The 16,722-nt window shown below is 47.5% G+C and overlaps 3 protein-coding genes across 3 annotated transcripts in view; 2 read left to right on the top strand and 1 right to left on the bottom strand.

The window, feature by feature from the left end:
- LOC122372159 overlaps positions 1-3,296 on the top strand; it is a 107,756-nt gene extending 104,460 nt beyond the window's left edge. The window contains exons 3-5 of the mRNA XM_043349043.1: positions 491-664; positions 1,102-1,273; positions 1,875-3,296. Coding sequence (XP_043204978.1) covers positions 491-664; positions 1,102-1,273; positions 1,875-2,409 — 881 coding nt within the window. The 3' untranslated portion in view covers positions 2,410-3,296. The remainder of the gene's footprint in view (positions 1-490; positions 665-1,101; positions 1,274-1,874) is intronic.
- An 822-nt stretch (positions 3,297-4,118) lies between these two features.
- LOC122372161 (acid-sensing ion channel 1-like) lies at positions 4,119-5,673 on the bottom strand. Its single transcript, XM_043349048.1, has 3 exons — positions 4,741-5,673; positions 4,290-4,470; positions 4,119-4,123 (listed from the first exon to the last, which is right to left on the bottom strand). The coding sequence occupies exons 1-3, from the start codon at positions 5,671-5,673 to the stop codon at positions 4,119-4,121; spliced, it is 1,119 nt and encodes a 372-aa protein (XP_043204983.1).
- Positions 5,674-16,194: 10,521 nt separating this feature from the next.
- LOC122372160 (activating transcription factor 7-interacting protein 1-like) overlaps positions 16,195-16,722 on the top strand; it is a 28,274-nt gene continuing 27,746 nt past the window's right edge. The window contains exon 1 of the mRNA XM_043349046.1: positions 16,195-16,394. The gene's annotated coding sequence lies outside the window, so the exon portion shown is untranslated. The remainder of the gene's footprint in view (positions 16,395-16,722) is intronic.

The raw sequence follows: 16,722 nt of genomic DNA, 5'->3' as shown, positions 1-16,722 counted from the left end.
CCGGCGGATCAGCTCCAGCACTAGCACGGTCGGCAGGTGACTGATGGTCATGTTGACCCTCTCGGAGGGCAGGCAGACAACTTTCCAACGACGCATTACAGTGCTCATGAGTTTTGCCAAATCTTGCACTATAAGCACATGAAGTTGGAACAAAATCGGCACGTGCGTTAATAAATGCGACTTAATTTCCGTAGTATCTTTTTTTCTGGACACCCTGTACCTATTTCCTGTTCATTGCTTTGGTTGATTTTGATGCGGCTCCCAATGAGGGATGGGTATTGGGTATTTCCACATTTTTCACGTCTCCACCGCATGTTCCTAAGTAATCTGAGAGCTGAGAGAGTTGTCACTCCTCCACACCGGTTGTATTAAAAAATGTCGCGATCTTTAAGAATGAGACCTCATCCCGTCGTAATTGTACGAAGGCTAGACCTCGCCGTCCCTCTGAACCCCCCCCCCCCCTGACCCCCCCCCCCTCTCCCGCCCTCAGGAGTCGGTATAGTGCTGATCACGGTGTCGGGGATCGCGTGGCGGCTCACCTCCCGGGACTCGCCCTCCTGCCGGATGATGCTCGGCCTCTCCAGACAGCAGGAGGAGCCCGAGTCACGCCGCTTCATGCACAGGGTGGTGCCCGCCTACGGAAGACCGCACCATCCGTATGCAGGTCGGTAGAGGGCGAGAGCCAAGAGGAGGTGGTGTGGAGATGATGATTAACAATTTTGGTGGTAATTCGTGACACACAAAGGCTTTGCCGCCCATATGGCCCAGACAAAACAAGTTACATGAATTTATTGGAAAATGGGCCTGCGTTTCAAACACTGAAGCGATCTTCTTTAGGCAGCAGAGTGTGTTTGGGTGATATTTCAAACGGGCATCCAACACGTCCTATGCTTTCCAAGTTCAACTAGATTTCTCGGTCTCAGTGTGCAGAACATTAAGCTTGATTTAATGCTTTACTTGGCGTATTCTGCTCTTCGCCCAAATGTCATCAGTCCAAGCATATAGCTAGAGCTCTCCGATCCTTCGATATCAGCCATCAATCACTCACAACTGCAGTCTCTGCTCTCCCCGCGTAGTGACTGACAGCGCCACCTGTTGCAGCGATGGTGTACCCCGAGTTCCAGTTCCGGCCGCCGCCGCCCAGCTATCACGCCTCGATGCAGGCGTACCGTCTGGGTCTGCTGTTGGACAGACATAACGCCGCGTCTGCTGCCGGAAACGGGGCCGTGCTGTCACCACCGCCCTCCTACCGACCCGGCACCGGCACTCTGAGGTGAGAACACAGGGACGGGAGGGGCTACTGGTCAGGATTTACCTTGGGGAGTTGTGCTATGCTGTGTCGAGCTGCTGTTGGTCGGAACTGCTGCTGCTGCGAAAATGAAAGGTTAAAAAAGAGAAAAGGAAAAATTAAAAAAAGAAAAGGAAAATGATGAGGCATGTGTCATGTTTTATCACGTTGTTTTTCCTATTTTGCTTGTTTTGGTGTGTTAGGCTCTTTCGGTCTGACGAGACCATTTCAGAGCTGGAGTGATGATAGGAGTTACGGGAAGACATTGGTCTGGGTGGGCACCCCCTCGAGTCACCGGGGCTGAGCCCATCCAGAGGACAGGCTAGACAGCCCCCTGACACTCACTGCACCCGGCTACGGGCATGCTAGTCTTACGGGCAATCCCGCATGAGATAAAGCTGCCCGTCCAGCCCGGAGCAGGGAAAAGAGGCGTGGAGAAGAAGGATTTGCCTGTCCTGAGGATGGCAAACAGGGAACGGTGGGAAACGAAGGTATAACTTTGGCGCTAGCGACCGATATAAGTGGCCCGCTGTTACCCGTGACCTAATAATGCCCTCCCTCTGACACTACCCCCTGCCGCCCTCAGGCCTGGTATGAACACTCTGTCGGGCCACTCGGAGTACAGCCACCCACCGAGCTACCACTCCCGCCAGTCATCTGCCAACCCTCAGCCGCAACAGGAGCCGGCCGGAGTCTGCCACAGCCGCAACCCCAGCGTCCTCTCGTTTCTGTCGCACGAATCTCTAGTGTTTGGCGCGCCGCTAGATGGCATTGCTAGTACGGATGGTGTGAATGTGATCTCTGTTCTACAAACTGGGAGCTTGGAGGATGGGAAACGCAAGCGAAGACGTGAGAAGAGAGAGCGAGAGAGTAAAGAGGGACGGCTAGAGGAGGAGGTCAAACGGGACGATAACCTGGTGACGATTGTGCAGACGGACGGTGGTCATGTGACCGAGGACACGGCTCCGCCGCTGGACGACACGGTCGGCCAGGTGACTGGGGACCAGTGTCACGTGACCCGCTCTAACAGTGTTGTGGTTACGGTGAGCGGTGCGGTAGAGCGGTCGGCGCAGACCGCTCCCACCTCCGACGGAGAGGTAGAAATCGTGGCGCATCTCTAGTCGGTGACGTCATCGACCTGTGTGGTGACGTCACTGGTCATACGGGATGACGTCAGAGGCTGGCTGGCCAGTGCCATTGTGTGTAGCGGCGGCGGCGAGGCTCGGTGATCGCGCTGTCATCTGTGGACGCCATCGGGTACTACTGTTTACCGGCGGCACCGCCAGGCGGCGGGCAGATCTCCCGTAAGGAGGCCTGTCCTGCGGCACTGTGTGGTGCCGCCGGGTTTTCACAGCGATATACCCGCTTCCAGGCTGTGGTGAGAGCAAGCTGGTGCGCATACGCCGAGCCGAGCCGGCGGCTGTTGTCATGACAACCGCCGCTGGGTGCCGCTGCTGGACCCACCGCCCAACTCTGTATTGGTACTCTGTTTATGCTGTATTTATCGGGATTATCGCATCGGGGATTTGCTATGAAGGGGAAATTCCTACTGTAGGGGAATCCCTTCACTATCTAAAGGGAAAACTTCGCCATGGGACTGTTGTAAAACCACAATGCAGAGCGCTGATAGTGTATTTTTGCGTCAGGGTTCTTTAGCCGCATGAGGTTCATGTACCGTATCACCGCCAGGACGTATGGGCCCTGCATGTAGCAGGGCTGTCAGTGTGTTTTGTGTATGCCGTGCTGAGTGCATTATCATACGTGGCGAATGGACACGGGTATGTGTGTGCTCCCGGGGCGGTTAGTTTGCCGTCTGGCCGCCGGGCGGCGCCACGGTCGCCGGCTCTGTGTAATCGGTCGATTTGTGCAGCATTTGTGAGTGTCGTGTGAGTGACCCGTCGATGCCCGAACACGTATCATGCCTTTCATATCACCAGCGTCAGCTGGATGCCTTGTATAGTCATCAGGTTCGCCGTGCGGGCGAAACAATACATATTTTTCAAAAGTGGCCCGCCAGGTGTGTTTGTGCAGTCTGCGACAGGAGCCGAGCTCTTCGGAATCTCTTGGCACCGACCCTTCGTTTCCATCTTCAGGACAGTCAAGTCCTTCTTTGCGTCTCAACCCCCTGTTCGGGGCTGGGCGGGCAATTTTATCCCGTGCGACTCCCATAAGAGCAGGCCCGTAGCTGGGTGCGGTGAGTGCTTGAGGGCTGTTCGGCCTGTCCTCTGGACGGGGTCAGCCCCGGCGACTCACCAGGGTGCTCGCTCAGACCATGTCTCCCCCCCCCCCCCCACTTCCTATCATCCTTCCGGGTGACCTTCCGGCCATAAAATGGTCTCGTTAGACCGAAAGCCCTTCCCCCGTCAAAAAAAAAAAAAAAAAAACGAACAGAAATCTCTTGGAAACCAAAAACCGCCTCCCTTGGGCAACTTTTTGAAATACTCAACACATATTTGAATAATGACGATACGCTGGGGTTTCTTCATCGTTTATTGACAGCTATTGACATCATAGCTTAATTTCCACATGACGTCTACATATTGTGGCAAGAAGCTCCAGTCTTATAATTGCGCACATGAAAATTCCCCAGGAGTGATCCATAAACTGCACATCAAAACACTTAATCATGCTAAGTGGCTGGCTATTTGACATTTGCTGAATTCGGTGCATCTTTAATGGCATAATTATTTTGTAATAGACCGTCAGTCGCATCAGCCCCACGGCTGGTTTGCGGTCACGTGATGCCATTCAACACGCACTACCTGATATTAGTGAATGTTTGAAGGACAGTACAGTTGAGTTAATCGCCACTTCAAACAACTTCATATCGCTACCCTGCGGGCAGTGCGTTGCCAAGGTGCCAGCGACTAACAAGACAACGGAGCTACGGGTACTCCGGTATTAATGCGCAAAGTAAACTCCGGGAGCTGTTAATGCTTAAAATTCACAAGCACTTTCGGCGTAACCCGTTTCTGGACTGGGCTCTTCGGTTGCAGCTTACGCAGACACCAAAACCCGATCATATCGGCCAGCTCAACAAGCGACAGCAGAGAGGCACCGAGGAATATTCCCATGTTTCCGCCGCACTCGGCCACAAACTGTGAAAACGAAAAGCTCCACTTTTCTTCCCGATGCTCCTTGGTCATTGATAGCCAGAGACTGAGTGTGGATGTCTTGAGGAACTGCGGCATTGTGATGGGAAATCGGTCCGGGGTATCGGTGGGGTAAGTTACCACAGAGCAAGAGCGCTTACAATCACACCCAAAGTATCCGGTACTGAAGAGCTCCGACTCGTCGAGTGACTTTATGTTGACGGAATTTGCTATCGCAGAGGACAGCTCTTCGAATGTAGCACACGGGCGGCCATGAGGCTGTTCCTGTCTCTGCCACGGGAGTCGACACGCCGGAGCGGAACTGTTGCGTGGATCCGTGTCGCCGTCACTCGATCTAACTCTGCGACTCTTGCCGGTGGAGTTTTGTCTGTTCGTTTGTCGAGGCGTTGTTTCGCTGGAGTTATGAGCGGCAGGCGGCTTCAGACGACCATCCAGGCAGGCCTTGAGGCATTGAGCGTGATCGACGGCGCCGACCTCGTCCGAGCACCCGCCACCGGTCAGGGAGAGGTAGAACGTCTCCTGGCGACGCATCTTCGCCGTCGTGTCCTGCCCTTTGCGCACGGACAGCACGTTGTACGATGCCGGCGCGAACGCCGACAGGTCGGAGAAGCCCGTCTGGGAGTCGTGCAGGATGACATACCAGCCGGGCGATGTCTCGCGCATCTCCGGGTCGGCCGGATCGGGCAGCGTGAGCCGCATCTCCAGCTGTGGCTGCGTCCACGTGCCGTTGGCGTTTGTGGTCAGGGTGATTGTGTGACACGCGCCGTACTTGTTGGTGAAGGCGGTGCTCAGAGTGCTCAGAACGGCACACGACTGGCCGTGGAACCTACACGACTCCACCAGGTCATCGTAGCTGTACGACGCACTGTCATAGAACTCGTCAAAGTTCAGCTCATCCCAGCGCAAGAATCTGAATTTGTCTTCGCCTTTGAGAGCCCCCAACTGCTCAGCAGTTACGCCGTCCAGAGACATGTTCAGCCACTGCTCCTTCTTGAAGCGATGTGCGGCGCAAATGGTGATGGCAGGGAATGGCATGCTCTGCATCAGCTCGTACCGGGACTCAGTGCCCACATTTTGATACATCAGACGAATCACGCTTCCATGCAGCTGTACTACCAGCCAGACGAAGGAGACGACCAGAATCAGAGCCCAGAGGAGTCGCCGCAACCAGTGCGCGCCGCCGCTGGTCACCACGGGCAGCCCGGAGAGGCCGAGCGAAGCCTCGGCTCCGGCCACCCAGCGGCGACCGTTCCAACTGCAGCCGCACGGCATGGCCGACAGATGGCGGGGTCGGCGCTCACCCGGACGGCCGACGCACAGGTCACCGCACAGCTGTGGTAAAAACGGGTGTCTAGGTTAGCCTGTAAACGAGTCATTAACATATAATGGCTTAAAAGTGCGGTATCTTAAAAGTGCGGCAGATGTTGCGCGCAAACAGCATACGATTATACCACCACTGCTTCACAAAGATGTTACTTAGTACTATAATATTTTAATATCGCTAGATATGCGTTGACGTCACAAATTCAGAGGGGGCATTCAAATGCACTAGCCCCTCTGAATCAAAAGTGCTGCAACTTTGACATTAAATATCTCCGAATTAAATCCTTTCCCGATGTTGTTAGTGCCCAAACCGGTAAGTGCAAGCCAGGGACCCCAATCTGGCTATCTCAACTCAAAACTAACTGTAAGGTGGGATGGCCACTTTGCGATGATAATATTCTAGCACCGTATATCTAACACAACGATGACGTTTCTGAGGAGTCTCGTCAAAATTAATGATGGGCATGCCTGATGTTTCTGGCATACCTATGCCGACGTCTTCTTATGCATTCCTCAGAATGATAACATGCGAGAGGCTTTGCAATTGCATTGAAACAAAAATGTTTTTAATTGTTTCTTGCGATTTAGTCTCTTCTCATAGCTTTAAGCTATCCTTTGGAGAACAATGCTGACTTAGGATATCCAGCACCGTTGAAAACCATCACGACTACGGCTTTGGAGCTAAGAATAATAAAAACACGCAAGAAAAAGTGTTTGGAACTTGGCAAAATATAGCCTGACAAACCCGAGAAGAAATAAACGGATTTGAAGCGCAACAACCATTGAGCACATGCCCTTTTATTGCCTCAAATACATATATCGGAGAATATATATTCAACCGCGAGCAGGTAGAGCAAATCTGTTAAACATCGAGTCGCCTAGGGGCTAGGCGAGACGTTTAAAGGGACCCTCCCACCTTAACATTAGTTTTGAGTTGAGATAGCCAAATTGGTGGCCATGGCCTGAAAATACCGGTTTGGGCACTCACAACATCGAAAAATGCTTTAATTCGGAGATATGGAATTTCAAACTTGCAGTTTTCGGATTCTAAGGGGCTAATGCATTGGTATGCCCCCTTACAATTTGTGACGTCAGCGAAGGTCTAACGATTTTAAAATCTTTTACTAAAACGTTTGGTAGCACGCGGTGGTATATGCTGCTTTGCGCGCAACAAATGCCGCACTTTCAAATAAAGTCGCTAGGAACAGCGGAGATCCCAGAAAGTAAACAATAGTAAAAGTCTAATATCTTGAAAACCGGTGAATATTTTTCGATGAAATTTGGTAGATATTCGTTTTCGCTCTTCCTGAACCGAGCGACATCACTTTCATGCCAATTCATTAACTTTTTTGAAGGTGGGAGGGTCCCTTTAACATATTTTCTTTACCTACGAGCGGTTTAATATTTCTACCCGTACCCCCGATATCTGTCGGGCGTTTAAAGGTAAAAGATACATTTAATATAAAGATACGACATATTTCACACTATACGAAATGTCTACTAACAGGTTGTTAATCGTCTACATGGACGTTTAACAAATCAGTTACACGACATGATAATTTCTCTCTTTGCAGGTGAACCAATTGTAAACACTGTCTACGGTGCGGGACAATATATATTATAATATATATTAAACCGCGAGTAGATAGAACAAATCTTTTAAACGTCGAGCCGATAGGCGAGACGTTTAAAATATTTTTCTTCCTACGAGCGGTTTAATAATTTTATCCCGTACCGCCGATACCTTTCGGGAGCCAAAAAGTAAAAAATACATTTTATATAAAAATGCGACATATTTCAGCAGAGCCAGAGACAAAGAGAAGCAGAGACAGATAAATCTTTGAAAAACGGTCCAAACAATGTGATCGGTCTGAAATTGACAGGTACATTGGTAAAAGATATCAAGTCCCAAATACAACTAAAAAAGAAGAGGAAAATTATGTTTCATTACGTTTCCATCCGCATACTGGTGAAAATAACGGGACGGTAAAATGGCACAAATGTCTACTAGACGTTTAACAGTTTGTTAATCGTCACTAGACGTTTAACAAATCAGTTAAACGACAACTGACAATTTTCTCTCTTTGCACGTGAAGCACTTGTAAACACTGTCTACGGTGCGGGATAATATATATTATTTACAATTGCATTTACAATTGCTTAACGTGCAAAGAGAGAAACTTATCAGATGTCGTGTAACTGATTTGTTAAACGTCTAGCCGATTAACAAACTGTTAAACGTTTAGTAGACATTTCGTCTGGTCTGAAATATGTCGTATTTTTTACATAAAATGTATTTTTACCTTTTAGCGCTCGAAAGATATCGGCGGTACTTGATAAAATCATTAAACCGCTCGTAGGTAAGAAAAATATTTTGAACGTCGATTTGTTCTACCTATACTCGCAGCTTAATGTATATTAAACCGCGAGTGGGTAGAACAAATCTTTTAAACATCGAGCCGCTAGGCGAGTTCATTGAAGGTCAGGTCCCAAAGTCAACTAAAAAGGAAACAGAATGTGATGTTTCATTGCGTTTCACTACACTTAGGTCTCGGTCTTCAAAAAACTACACTCGGTCTTCAAAAAATCTCCGGCACTCGGCTACGCCTCGTGCCTACAATTTTTTAAAGACCTCGGTTTCCATTTTGGCTTCCCAGAGCAAGTTCAGTAAGATATTTCCCATACGTCGTTTAATATCTATTCAGAAACTCACAATTTAATTATTGAAATCACCTTTTTTAATATTTTTATCAAAAAATCACCAGAACTGTAGGTCATCAACCCGTGCCGGAAAACAGTGCAGGAAAGATCACGTGCAAATGTTTCCCGCACGGCTAGGATAATGATAAAGGGATATCTCGGCGTATGGGAAATATCAAATAAGACTGCCAGGAAGAAATAATTTTGAATGAAATTAATCGTCTGTGAAATCAATGTGCGCCAGTCAGTTTTCTCAGTAATTCAGCTAGCAATTCTCGTGCTGTATTCAAAGAGACGTGCAGTGAGGGGCGAAGCTCGAACTTAAAAAAAAAACGAACTTTAGTGCCTGTTTAATAAATGAGTTACACTATCATCTGGTAAGTTTCTCTCTTTGCACGCGAAGCAATTGTAAGCACTGCCTACGGTGCAGAATAGCATTCCCATCACAGCTCTTCATGCACGAATTTTTTCCGTATTACAAAATTTCAGTGACACCAACATGTGGATAGTTATTCAGGCGCTGTAATTCCTTTCTCAGGCTTTAGTTACTAAAATGGGTCTGAAACGCACATAGGTACAAATTTTGAAAGCGAATGGCCGCAACAATAATGCCATAGGTAGACAGTGTAATAACTAATAAATAACAGTGTTTATAAATAGCAGAGTTATTTAGTAACACTATGATAATGCCTAGGGCGCTACGTATTTGTTTCGTAGTTGGGATTCAGTACCCAGTAATTGTTTCTGAATCTTTTAATTGATTAATTACATTGAATTTTAAATGAAGAAATTTAAATAATTAAATTTAACAAAAGCAAATAGTTTCAACAGTTTTCAGAAACAAAGGTAAATATAAATAGGTAGCCCAAGACCAGTTTACCTGTCCTTTATCGGTTTCTCCGGGACAGCTGCTATGAGCGCAGTCGCTGGCCTGTGTCAAAGTAGGTACGCAGCACAACTGGACGAACTGGAACAGCTACTTAAATACCGTCAACCCCTCCCTACTAGCCCCCCCCCCCACACCGCAGACAATGATCAATGGGCCATCACTGTACCACGCACACTAACTTCTGTTGGTAGTTACGGACGACGATTAAACACACAAAGTAGCACACTACTAATGTCAACGCCTACTGGGTCACATGCAACACCGCAGTGTATGTAACTCAGACAAAGTACTTAAGGTACCGTACCGTACCGATAAGCTATAGGGGAAGCGGGGGTAGCACCGCCATGTGGGAAACACCGCCATCCTCTCTATCGGCAAAACTCTGAATTGTAAATGTAAACACCCGCCATTTCGGTGTCCGAACGGAAACGGGACGCCGCGCGAGGTAGGTTTCGCTAAGATTTATTTGATTTTGAGATCGCAATTGCCCATTTTGTGAATTTCAAACCATCGTTGTAATCATTTGGCATGTTTGAGCAGCAAGTAAGTGGTCATTTCAAGTCAAAATGCCTTGATTTTTACGTTAAATTTGAGGGCATGAAGTGCTCTTTGTTGAGAAAGGAATTACAGAAGAATCGCGTCCCGGCTTGTTTTGCTGTCGGGGCGTTGTCGGTCCATGACTGTGAGTGGGGTAACACCGCCATGCTCGGCGGTGCTACCCCAAGGGGTGGCAAAATGGATAAAGCCGCAATGATGATTCACTCAGCTCGGAGAAGAGCGTTAGTTAGGCCGCAAACGTCGTCTGTTTTTTAACCTCACGTTTGACTTCACTGGATGTTTCGAAATAAACGTGAATTTGTCATGCTTTGTATGCATATTGTCCGCAACAAACAGTCTGATCTGTGACAAACTAACAACCAATTCTTGTGTGTCTTATATGAGTTTGAGTTACTATTTCAGACAGCAGTAACGCTTCCAAGGGTGGCTGTCACCGTAAGGCCGATCTGTGGATAACATCGCCATCAGTGGCGGTGCTACCCGCACATTTTTTGGAGGACGAAAAATGCAGGACTTGTTTTCGACGTCTGTAAAGTAGCGACATTTTATAATGGAGCGCTGGAAACTATGCCAACATATAGGAAAACATTCCTACTTTCACATGAATGCAAAAGAGCTTCGTTTTTACTACGCATATCAGCTCGGTGAGCAGAAATGCTTAAGGTGGCGGTGCTCCCCCCGCTTCCCCTAGTATTTGAGACAGTATGTAGTGCCAGTGGGCTAGTAAAATCGCTCATGAAACCCGTTTGATATTTTTCTATCATTTTTGCTCAGGTCATGGTGTGGAATCAAACGGTGAATTGCCTGAGCAAAAATGACAAAAAAAAATGTATCAAGCGGTCTCATTTTGAACTGAAGCGCTTATACTAAACCACTAGGGCGCTTTTACTAAACCACTACATACCTACTGTCCCAAATAGCCACACTTTCGGAACTCAAATTACAAAAAAGTACCAAAAGTACCCATGTGCTACGCAAAAGGTTCATACACGTTCACATTAGAAGATAACAGAATGCCAGTTGCCAATCATTCGTCCCCACCTTGTCATCCGAAACTAATGACAAGGTGGGGACGCAGACGCAGACCCCGCGCCCCACTGGGGTCTGCGTATAACACGCCCTACTGGGGGGGGGGGGGCTATTCATAGCCCCCTCCTAACTCCGAAACTAATGAACCGATCGTCAAAATTCAAACGGCGTCTGATAGCCCCGGAAAAACTGTCGTACGAAACCTAATTTCATTGACCTCGAAATCATCGATGACGTCACAGGTCAGGTCAAAGTAGAATTATCGATGTTTGACTTGTTCACATTTTGGGCTCTGGCTGCCGTCTTGCAAGTCAGATCAGGCTCATTTTTGGTTTACACACTCGTGAACAGATGCTTTAGATACCCTAAGGGTACTAAACTTTTACTTTGATTTTCAGGTCAGGGTCAGGTCATCACAGGTCACAGAAATCTTATATCATAAGTCGGTCACGTGACACGTGTTGTATGGTCCATTTAGGCCATAGATTTCGAATTCGGTGTCGCCTGTGTCAATTGAGGCCATTTTCATCTGAATATAGCTGAGGTCAGGTCACTTTCAGGTAAAAAAGGTCAAATTTCAAAGTTGAAATTTTTCAACAAAAAACATGTCTGTCGGATGCAATTTGAGCTCAGGAACACGATGGTTCTATCTATATTGGTGTGCGATGTCAAATTCGTACTGAAAAATTGATTTGAAAAGTTTATAATTGCAAATTTTTCTGCAATAATGCGTATAACTTGGCCATTTTTGAAGATATTTAGCTAAAACTTGCTAGAGTAAGTTATCAGCATGTGGTCTATCACATATGTACCTACCGGTTGTTTCGAAAAGTCAAAAAGTGCTTGAAAAAAGGATAAAAATATAAATTTCAAATTTTATTATAAATAATTTTCAAAATTTTCAAAATTTTGAAAATCCGAGATGGCAGTTTGATAGCGCAGTCTATTCTGAGTCCTCTCATGCAAAGAAATTGGATCTATCTTAAAAACTGAGCTCTTGGGAGCGATAGCCGTGGTTCAATATATGTTTTGCGTCGAAATCGGCCGAACATGACGTCATTCTGACGTCATTTCCGGCCGACCTATGGTAGCTACAAAGCTCATATTTTGACACAAGGTGTCAAATTGATGCAGCCGAAGGTGCTGAAAGTTTGGCGTCGATGCGTCAAGCGGTTTGGAGGTTATTGCAGAAAAACGGGAGGGGGGCTATGAATAGCCCCCCCCCCAGTGGGGCGCGGGTTAATGGGGTCTCCCCATGCGTAGACGGGGACAACCGACAAGGTACGACGGAAATCTGCAACGATCCAGTTTTAAAATCCAGTCCATCAAAGCTCGCCTGATTCAAACCGACATGAGGTTCTTGCAGTCTGTCATGCATGACCGCCTGGACTGCCAGTATCTAGTCTCCGTGTTCTCGCTGGCTGTTCCCTCACGACGTACCCGTCACACTGGCATGTTCCATGTGCCGGGCGGGCGAGTGAAATCTGTGCGTAACGGCTTCCTGTCGCGGTTACCGGAAACATGCAACGCACTTTTGAAAAAGCGTCAGGGACTGATTTCTTTTACTCACCATCTTCTTTTAGATCTCAGGTTTTTAACCCGCGCCCCACTGGGGGGGGGGGGGGAGGGGGGGGGGCTATTCATAGCCCCCTCCGTTTTTCTGCAATAACTTCTAAACCGCTTGACATATCGCCGCCAAACTTTCAGTACCTTCGGCTGCATCAATTTGACACCCCTTGTGTCAAAATTTGAATTTCTTATCTATCATAGGTCGGCCGGAAATGACGTCAGAGTGACGTCATGTTCGGCCTATTTCGACGCAAAACATTGAACCACGGGAATCGCTCCCAAGAGCTCAGTTTTTGAGCTAGATCCAATATCTTTGCATGAGAGGACTCAGAATGGACTGCGCTATCAAACTGCAATCTCGGATTTTCAAAATTTTGAAACTTTTGAAAATTGTATATATCAAAATTCAAAATTTGTAGTTTTATCTTTTTTCAAGTTTTTGACTTTTAGAAAAAACCCGGAATATACATGATATAACACATGCCTATGATTTACTTTAGCAAGCCAGATATCTTCAAAAATGGCCAAGTTATACGCATTATAGCGAAAAGTTCACAATTTTAAATTTTTCAAATCAATGTTAAGCACGAATTTGACATCGTACACCAATATAAATAGCACCATCGTGTTCCTGAGCTCAAACTGCATCCGATAGACATGTTTTTTGTTGAAAAATTTCAACTTTAAAATTTGACCTTTTTTACCTGAAAGTGACCTGACCTCAGCTATATTCAGATGAAAATGGCCTCAATTGACACAGGCGACACCGAATTCGAAATCTATGGCCTAAATGGACCATAAATGAACATGTGTCACGTGACCGACTTATGATATAAGATTTCTGTGAACTGTGATGACCTGACCCTGACCTGAAAATCAAAGCAAAAGTTTGGTACCTACCCTCAGGGTATCTAAAGCATCTGTTCACGAGTGTGTAAACCAAAAATGAGCCTGATCTGACTCGTAAGACGGCAGCCAGAGCCCAAAATGTGAACAAGCCAAGCATCGATAATCTTACTTTGACCTGACCTGTGACGTCATCGGTGATCTCGAGGTCGATGAAATTAGGTTTCGCTCGACAGTTTTTCCGGGGCTATCGGATGCCGTTTGAATTTTGACGATCGGCCCAGTAGTTTCTGAGTTAGGAGGGGGCTATCCCCCCAGTAGGGCGTGTTATACACAGACCCCAGTGGGTTGTATGTATATATGTATGTATTGACGATCAAGAGCAATCCACAATCGGCGTGGCGATTACACACACGTGGCGGTTCGCAAACAGTGAGGGCTCCTACTGATGTCCATGGCTGGCGCAGCGGTGCTATCTGCATATTCTTAAACTACGCTGTCTAGTCATTCATCTTTTATGATCGTGCACTTCTTTTATGTGCCCCATGTATGTTATATGACTGTGGCCGTAAGTGGGCCTGGAGCCTGTGGTTGTTTCGTGCGTAATAAATAAACGACATCTCATTTCAGACATTCTGAATAATTATGCGTTATATGAGCCAATAATCGTAATAGTCGGCACATGAATATTGCTAGCATTTCTGTTCATTGATCATTCTACTTGGATGAACACGCTCTGCAGCAATAAGTAGGTATACATTATTGCGTATAGAGACGGTTGAGCTTCCTTGATCTAACCTGTGGGCGATTGTTAGCTGTGCCTCACTAAACGTTTGCGGAGAACTCATTAACAATACGAAAAAACACGCTCGCTGGCGCCGGAGCCGCGCAGCTGTGTGTTTCTTGCCAGCCAGCTTGCTGGAATGGAACCATGCTATATGATGGTTGAATAAGTCAATTAACGAGCTTGTTGTTTCGAGGGCCCACCTGTTGTTGATTCATCGCCTCCGCCTGACTAAAAGATCGATGATATGGCAACTCCTGAATTGAACATTCAACGTGTTACAAAATGTCGATTCATAATTGTAATGATTTCAGGGCGTGCAGGGCTCGTCACTGGCGGATCCAGAAAGGCGGAGTTTGGACACTGCGGAGAGGCACACATCTAAACGATTCTCCTAAAAAAAAAAACTAATCGGATTTCGATTCCTTACGCACTGGTGTGCAGTTTAAAACTATTATTATTATTATACAAAATATAATAATAAAAAAACGCTGGCTGACGCCGGACTCCGGAGCCGCGTAGCTCGTGCGTTTCTTGCCAGGGCTTGATGAATGGTTGAATGGTTAAACTGCCAAATGGTTGAATTAGTCAATTAATGAGCTTGTTGTTCCAAGCCCACCTGTTGTTGATCCATCGCCTGACGAAAAGATCAATAATATGGCAACTCGCGGAATTGAACGTTCAGCCTGTTACACAATGTCGACACCAAAACTAATCGGATTTCGATTCCTTACGCACTGCTGTGCAGTTTAAAACGAACATTCAATTATAAAAGTGGTTAGTTTACGTTCTATCCTCGAAAAACCGCAGTTTTCGTTTTATTCTCGAGAAACCGCACATAACCGCCCCCCCCCCCCCCGGGCTACGAGGTGAGGTGTTCAGGTGACCTTTTCCTATCAAACGCATAGCGTTTGTTTCGACTATGTTATAGGGCCTTGGTCTCGACGGTATCCAATTTGCAGATGGATGTGGATATTTAAATTGGTATGTTAGTGTTGAGAGGCCGATGACCCCAAGTTACGTTTGTGGAAATAAAAGAAACGTTTGAGCAGATTATTGTCAACATATATCACGAGTGGTTTGCATGGCGCACGCGTCGATCACGTGCGGCGGACTTCCGTTTCCAGGCCAAGACGCGTTTCGGGGCCTGGCCCAGGCGTCACAGTTTTAATCGGTTGGAAAGTCTCGATGGGTAATGCCTAAATGCTCCGGTAATGATAGGAAAATACATTTTTTGGGGGGATGGTCGGTTCGTCTAAATAAAAATTCCCAAGTACCTTTCCATATTATCTCTGAGCATAGGCGCGGGAGCCGGGGGGGCAGTGGGGGCAGCTTGCCCCCCCAACTCTGGGGCCGTGGGGGCGGTGCCCCCACAGTTTTGAGACGGAATACCACACTTCTTTTGCAAATGTTTTATTTTTTTGTTGAAAAAGCCGAGGGGTGAAAAATAAGTGGCCTAAAACCGGTGAGAAAACTAGATTTGGGGGTACCCTAGGTTGATCTCTATTATGGTGTGCCCCCCCAGTCGGAAAGTAGTTCCCGCGCCCCTGTCTCTGAGTGGATGTTATAGCTGAAGGTTGAGGTTCTCTTCTTAGGGGATGGGGGGGGGGGGAATAAAGCTTCGCCAAGTGACACGAAGGGAAGGAAAGGTTCATGAGAAAACGCTGTCCTAGCCCATCGCATATCCCTAGAAATCAGCGACACCACTTAGCCCGCGGTCTGCAGCCTCCACTGATCGTGAAGTCGACGGCGCCACCCGCCGCCTCGCCCGGCAGTTCAAGGTCAACATGGCTGCCAACCAACGGCGCCTTCCGGTAGACGAAACAGAGTCCGCGTAGGTCGCGCTGGGATAATTGAACTGATGCTTTCGACCTCTGCTGTATAATGCACAACAAAACGGTTTGGTTGGGTTTATCAAAATGACAAACACAAAAGCTGAAAATATATTTTTTTCTATTTCTACCACAAACATGTGAAACTATAAAACAATGGAACGAAAATCGCAAAAGCAGCTCCAGCAATTAGCCTAAAAGTAACCAGCAATTCCGTTCAGGCACCGCGACAACCAAGTGCCGCAAGCGCCTGACTAAAAGACCCACCCGCGCAAAGCCACGCGGCGTAGAATTTCAGGTGGCGTCAAAATACCAGGCGCGGTGAACCGAGCGGCGGCGCCCGGCGCCGACTGCCTGCCTATGTGCACGAGACTGCTGATAGATGGTGCGCGCGTCGCTGTGGTGTGCTCCTGAGGTTCAAGCTAGGTCGTGCCCTGAGGAGAGTCAAGCGAGGTCATCAAAGGTAAGTTTGGGTAGCGGCGTTTTGTGACGTCACGGGGTTTTTGTCTGCTGTCTTTGCGTTGCTTATGTTGGGAATAATGTGTAATATCGTGTGGATTTCGATGGCCGGCATGATTCTGGCGTGGATGAGTCAGTGAGAGCTGGTAGTCGCTGAGCGCGTTGGTGCGGACTGCGGTATCTCGTATCCGCATGCTATCGAGGCTACCTAGAGGTCATTGGCTTTGCGAGTTGCACGTTTTTACTTTTTGCCGTTCATCGGCGTTTTGATAGTCATCCTTGTGTAGATGACAATTTGATGGGGATGGGGGAGGGGTCAGGGGGTTCTCTAC

Source organism: Amphibalanus amphitrite, unplaced genomic scaffold (genome assembly GCF_019059575.1).
Source record: "Amphibalanus amphitrite isolate SeventyFive unplaced genomic scaffold, NRLGWU_Aamphi_draft 001324F_arrow, whole genome shotgun sequence".
Taxonomy (NCBI): domain Eukaryota; kingdom Metazoa; phylum Arthropoda; class Thecostraca; order Balanomorpha; family Balanidae; genus Amphibalanus; species Amphibalanus amphitrite.
Note: the sequence above shows the minus strand (reverse complement) of the source record. Positions and strands in the feature narration are given on the sequence as shown.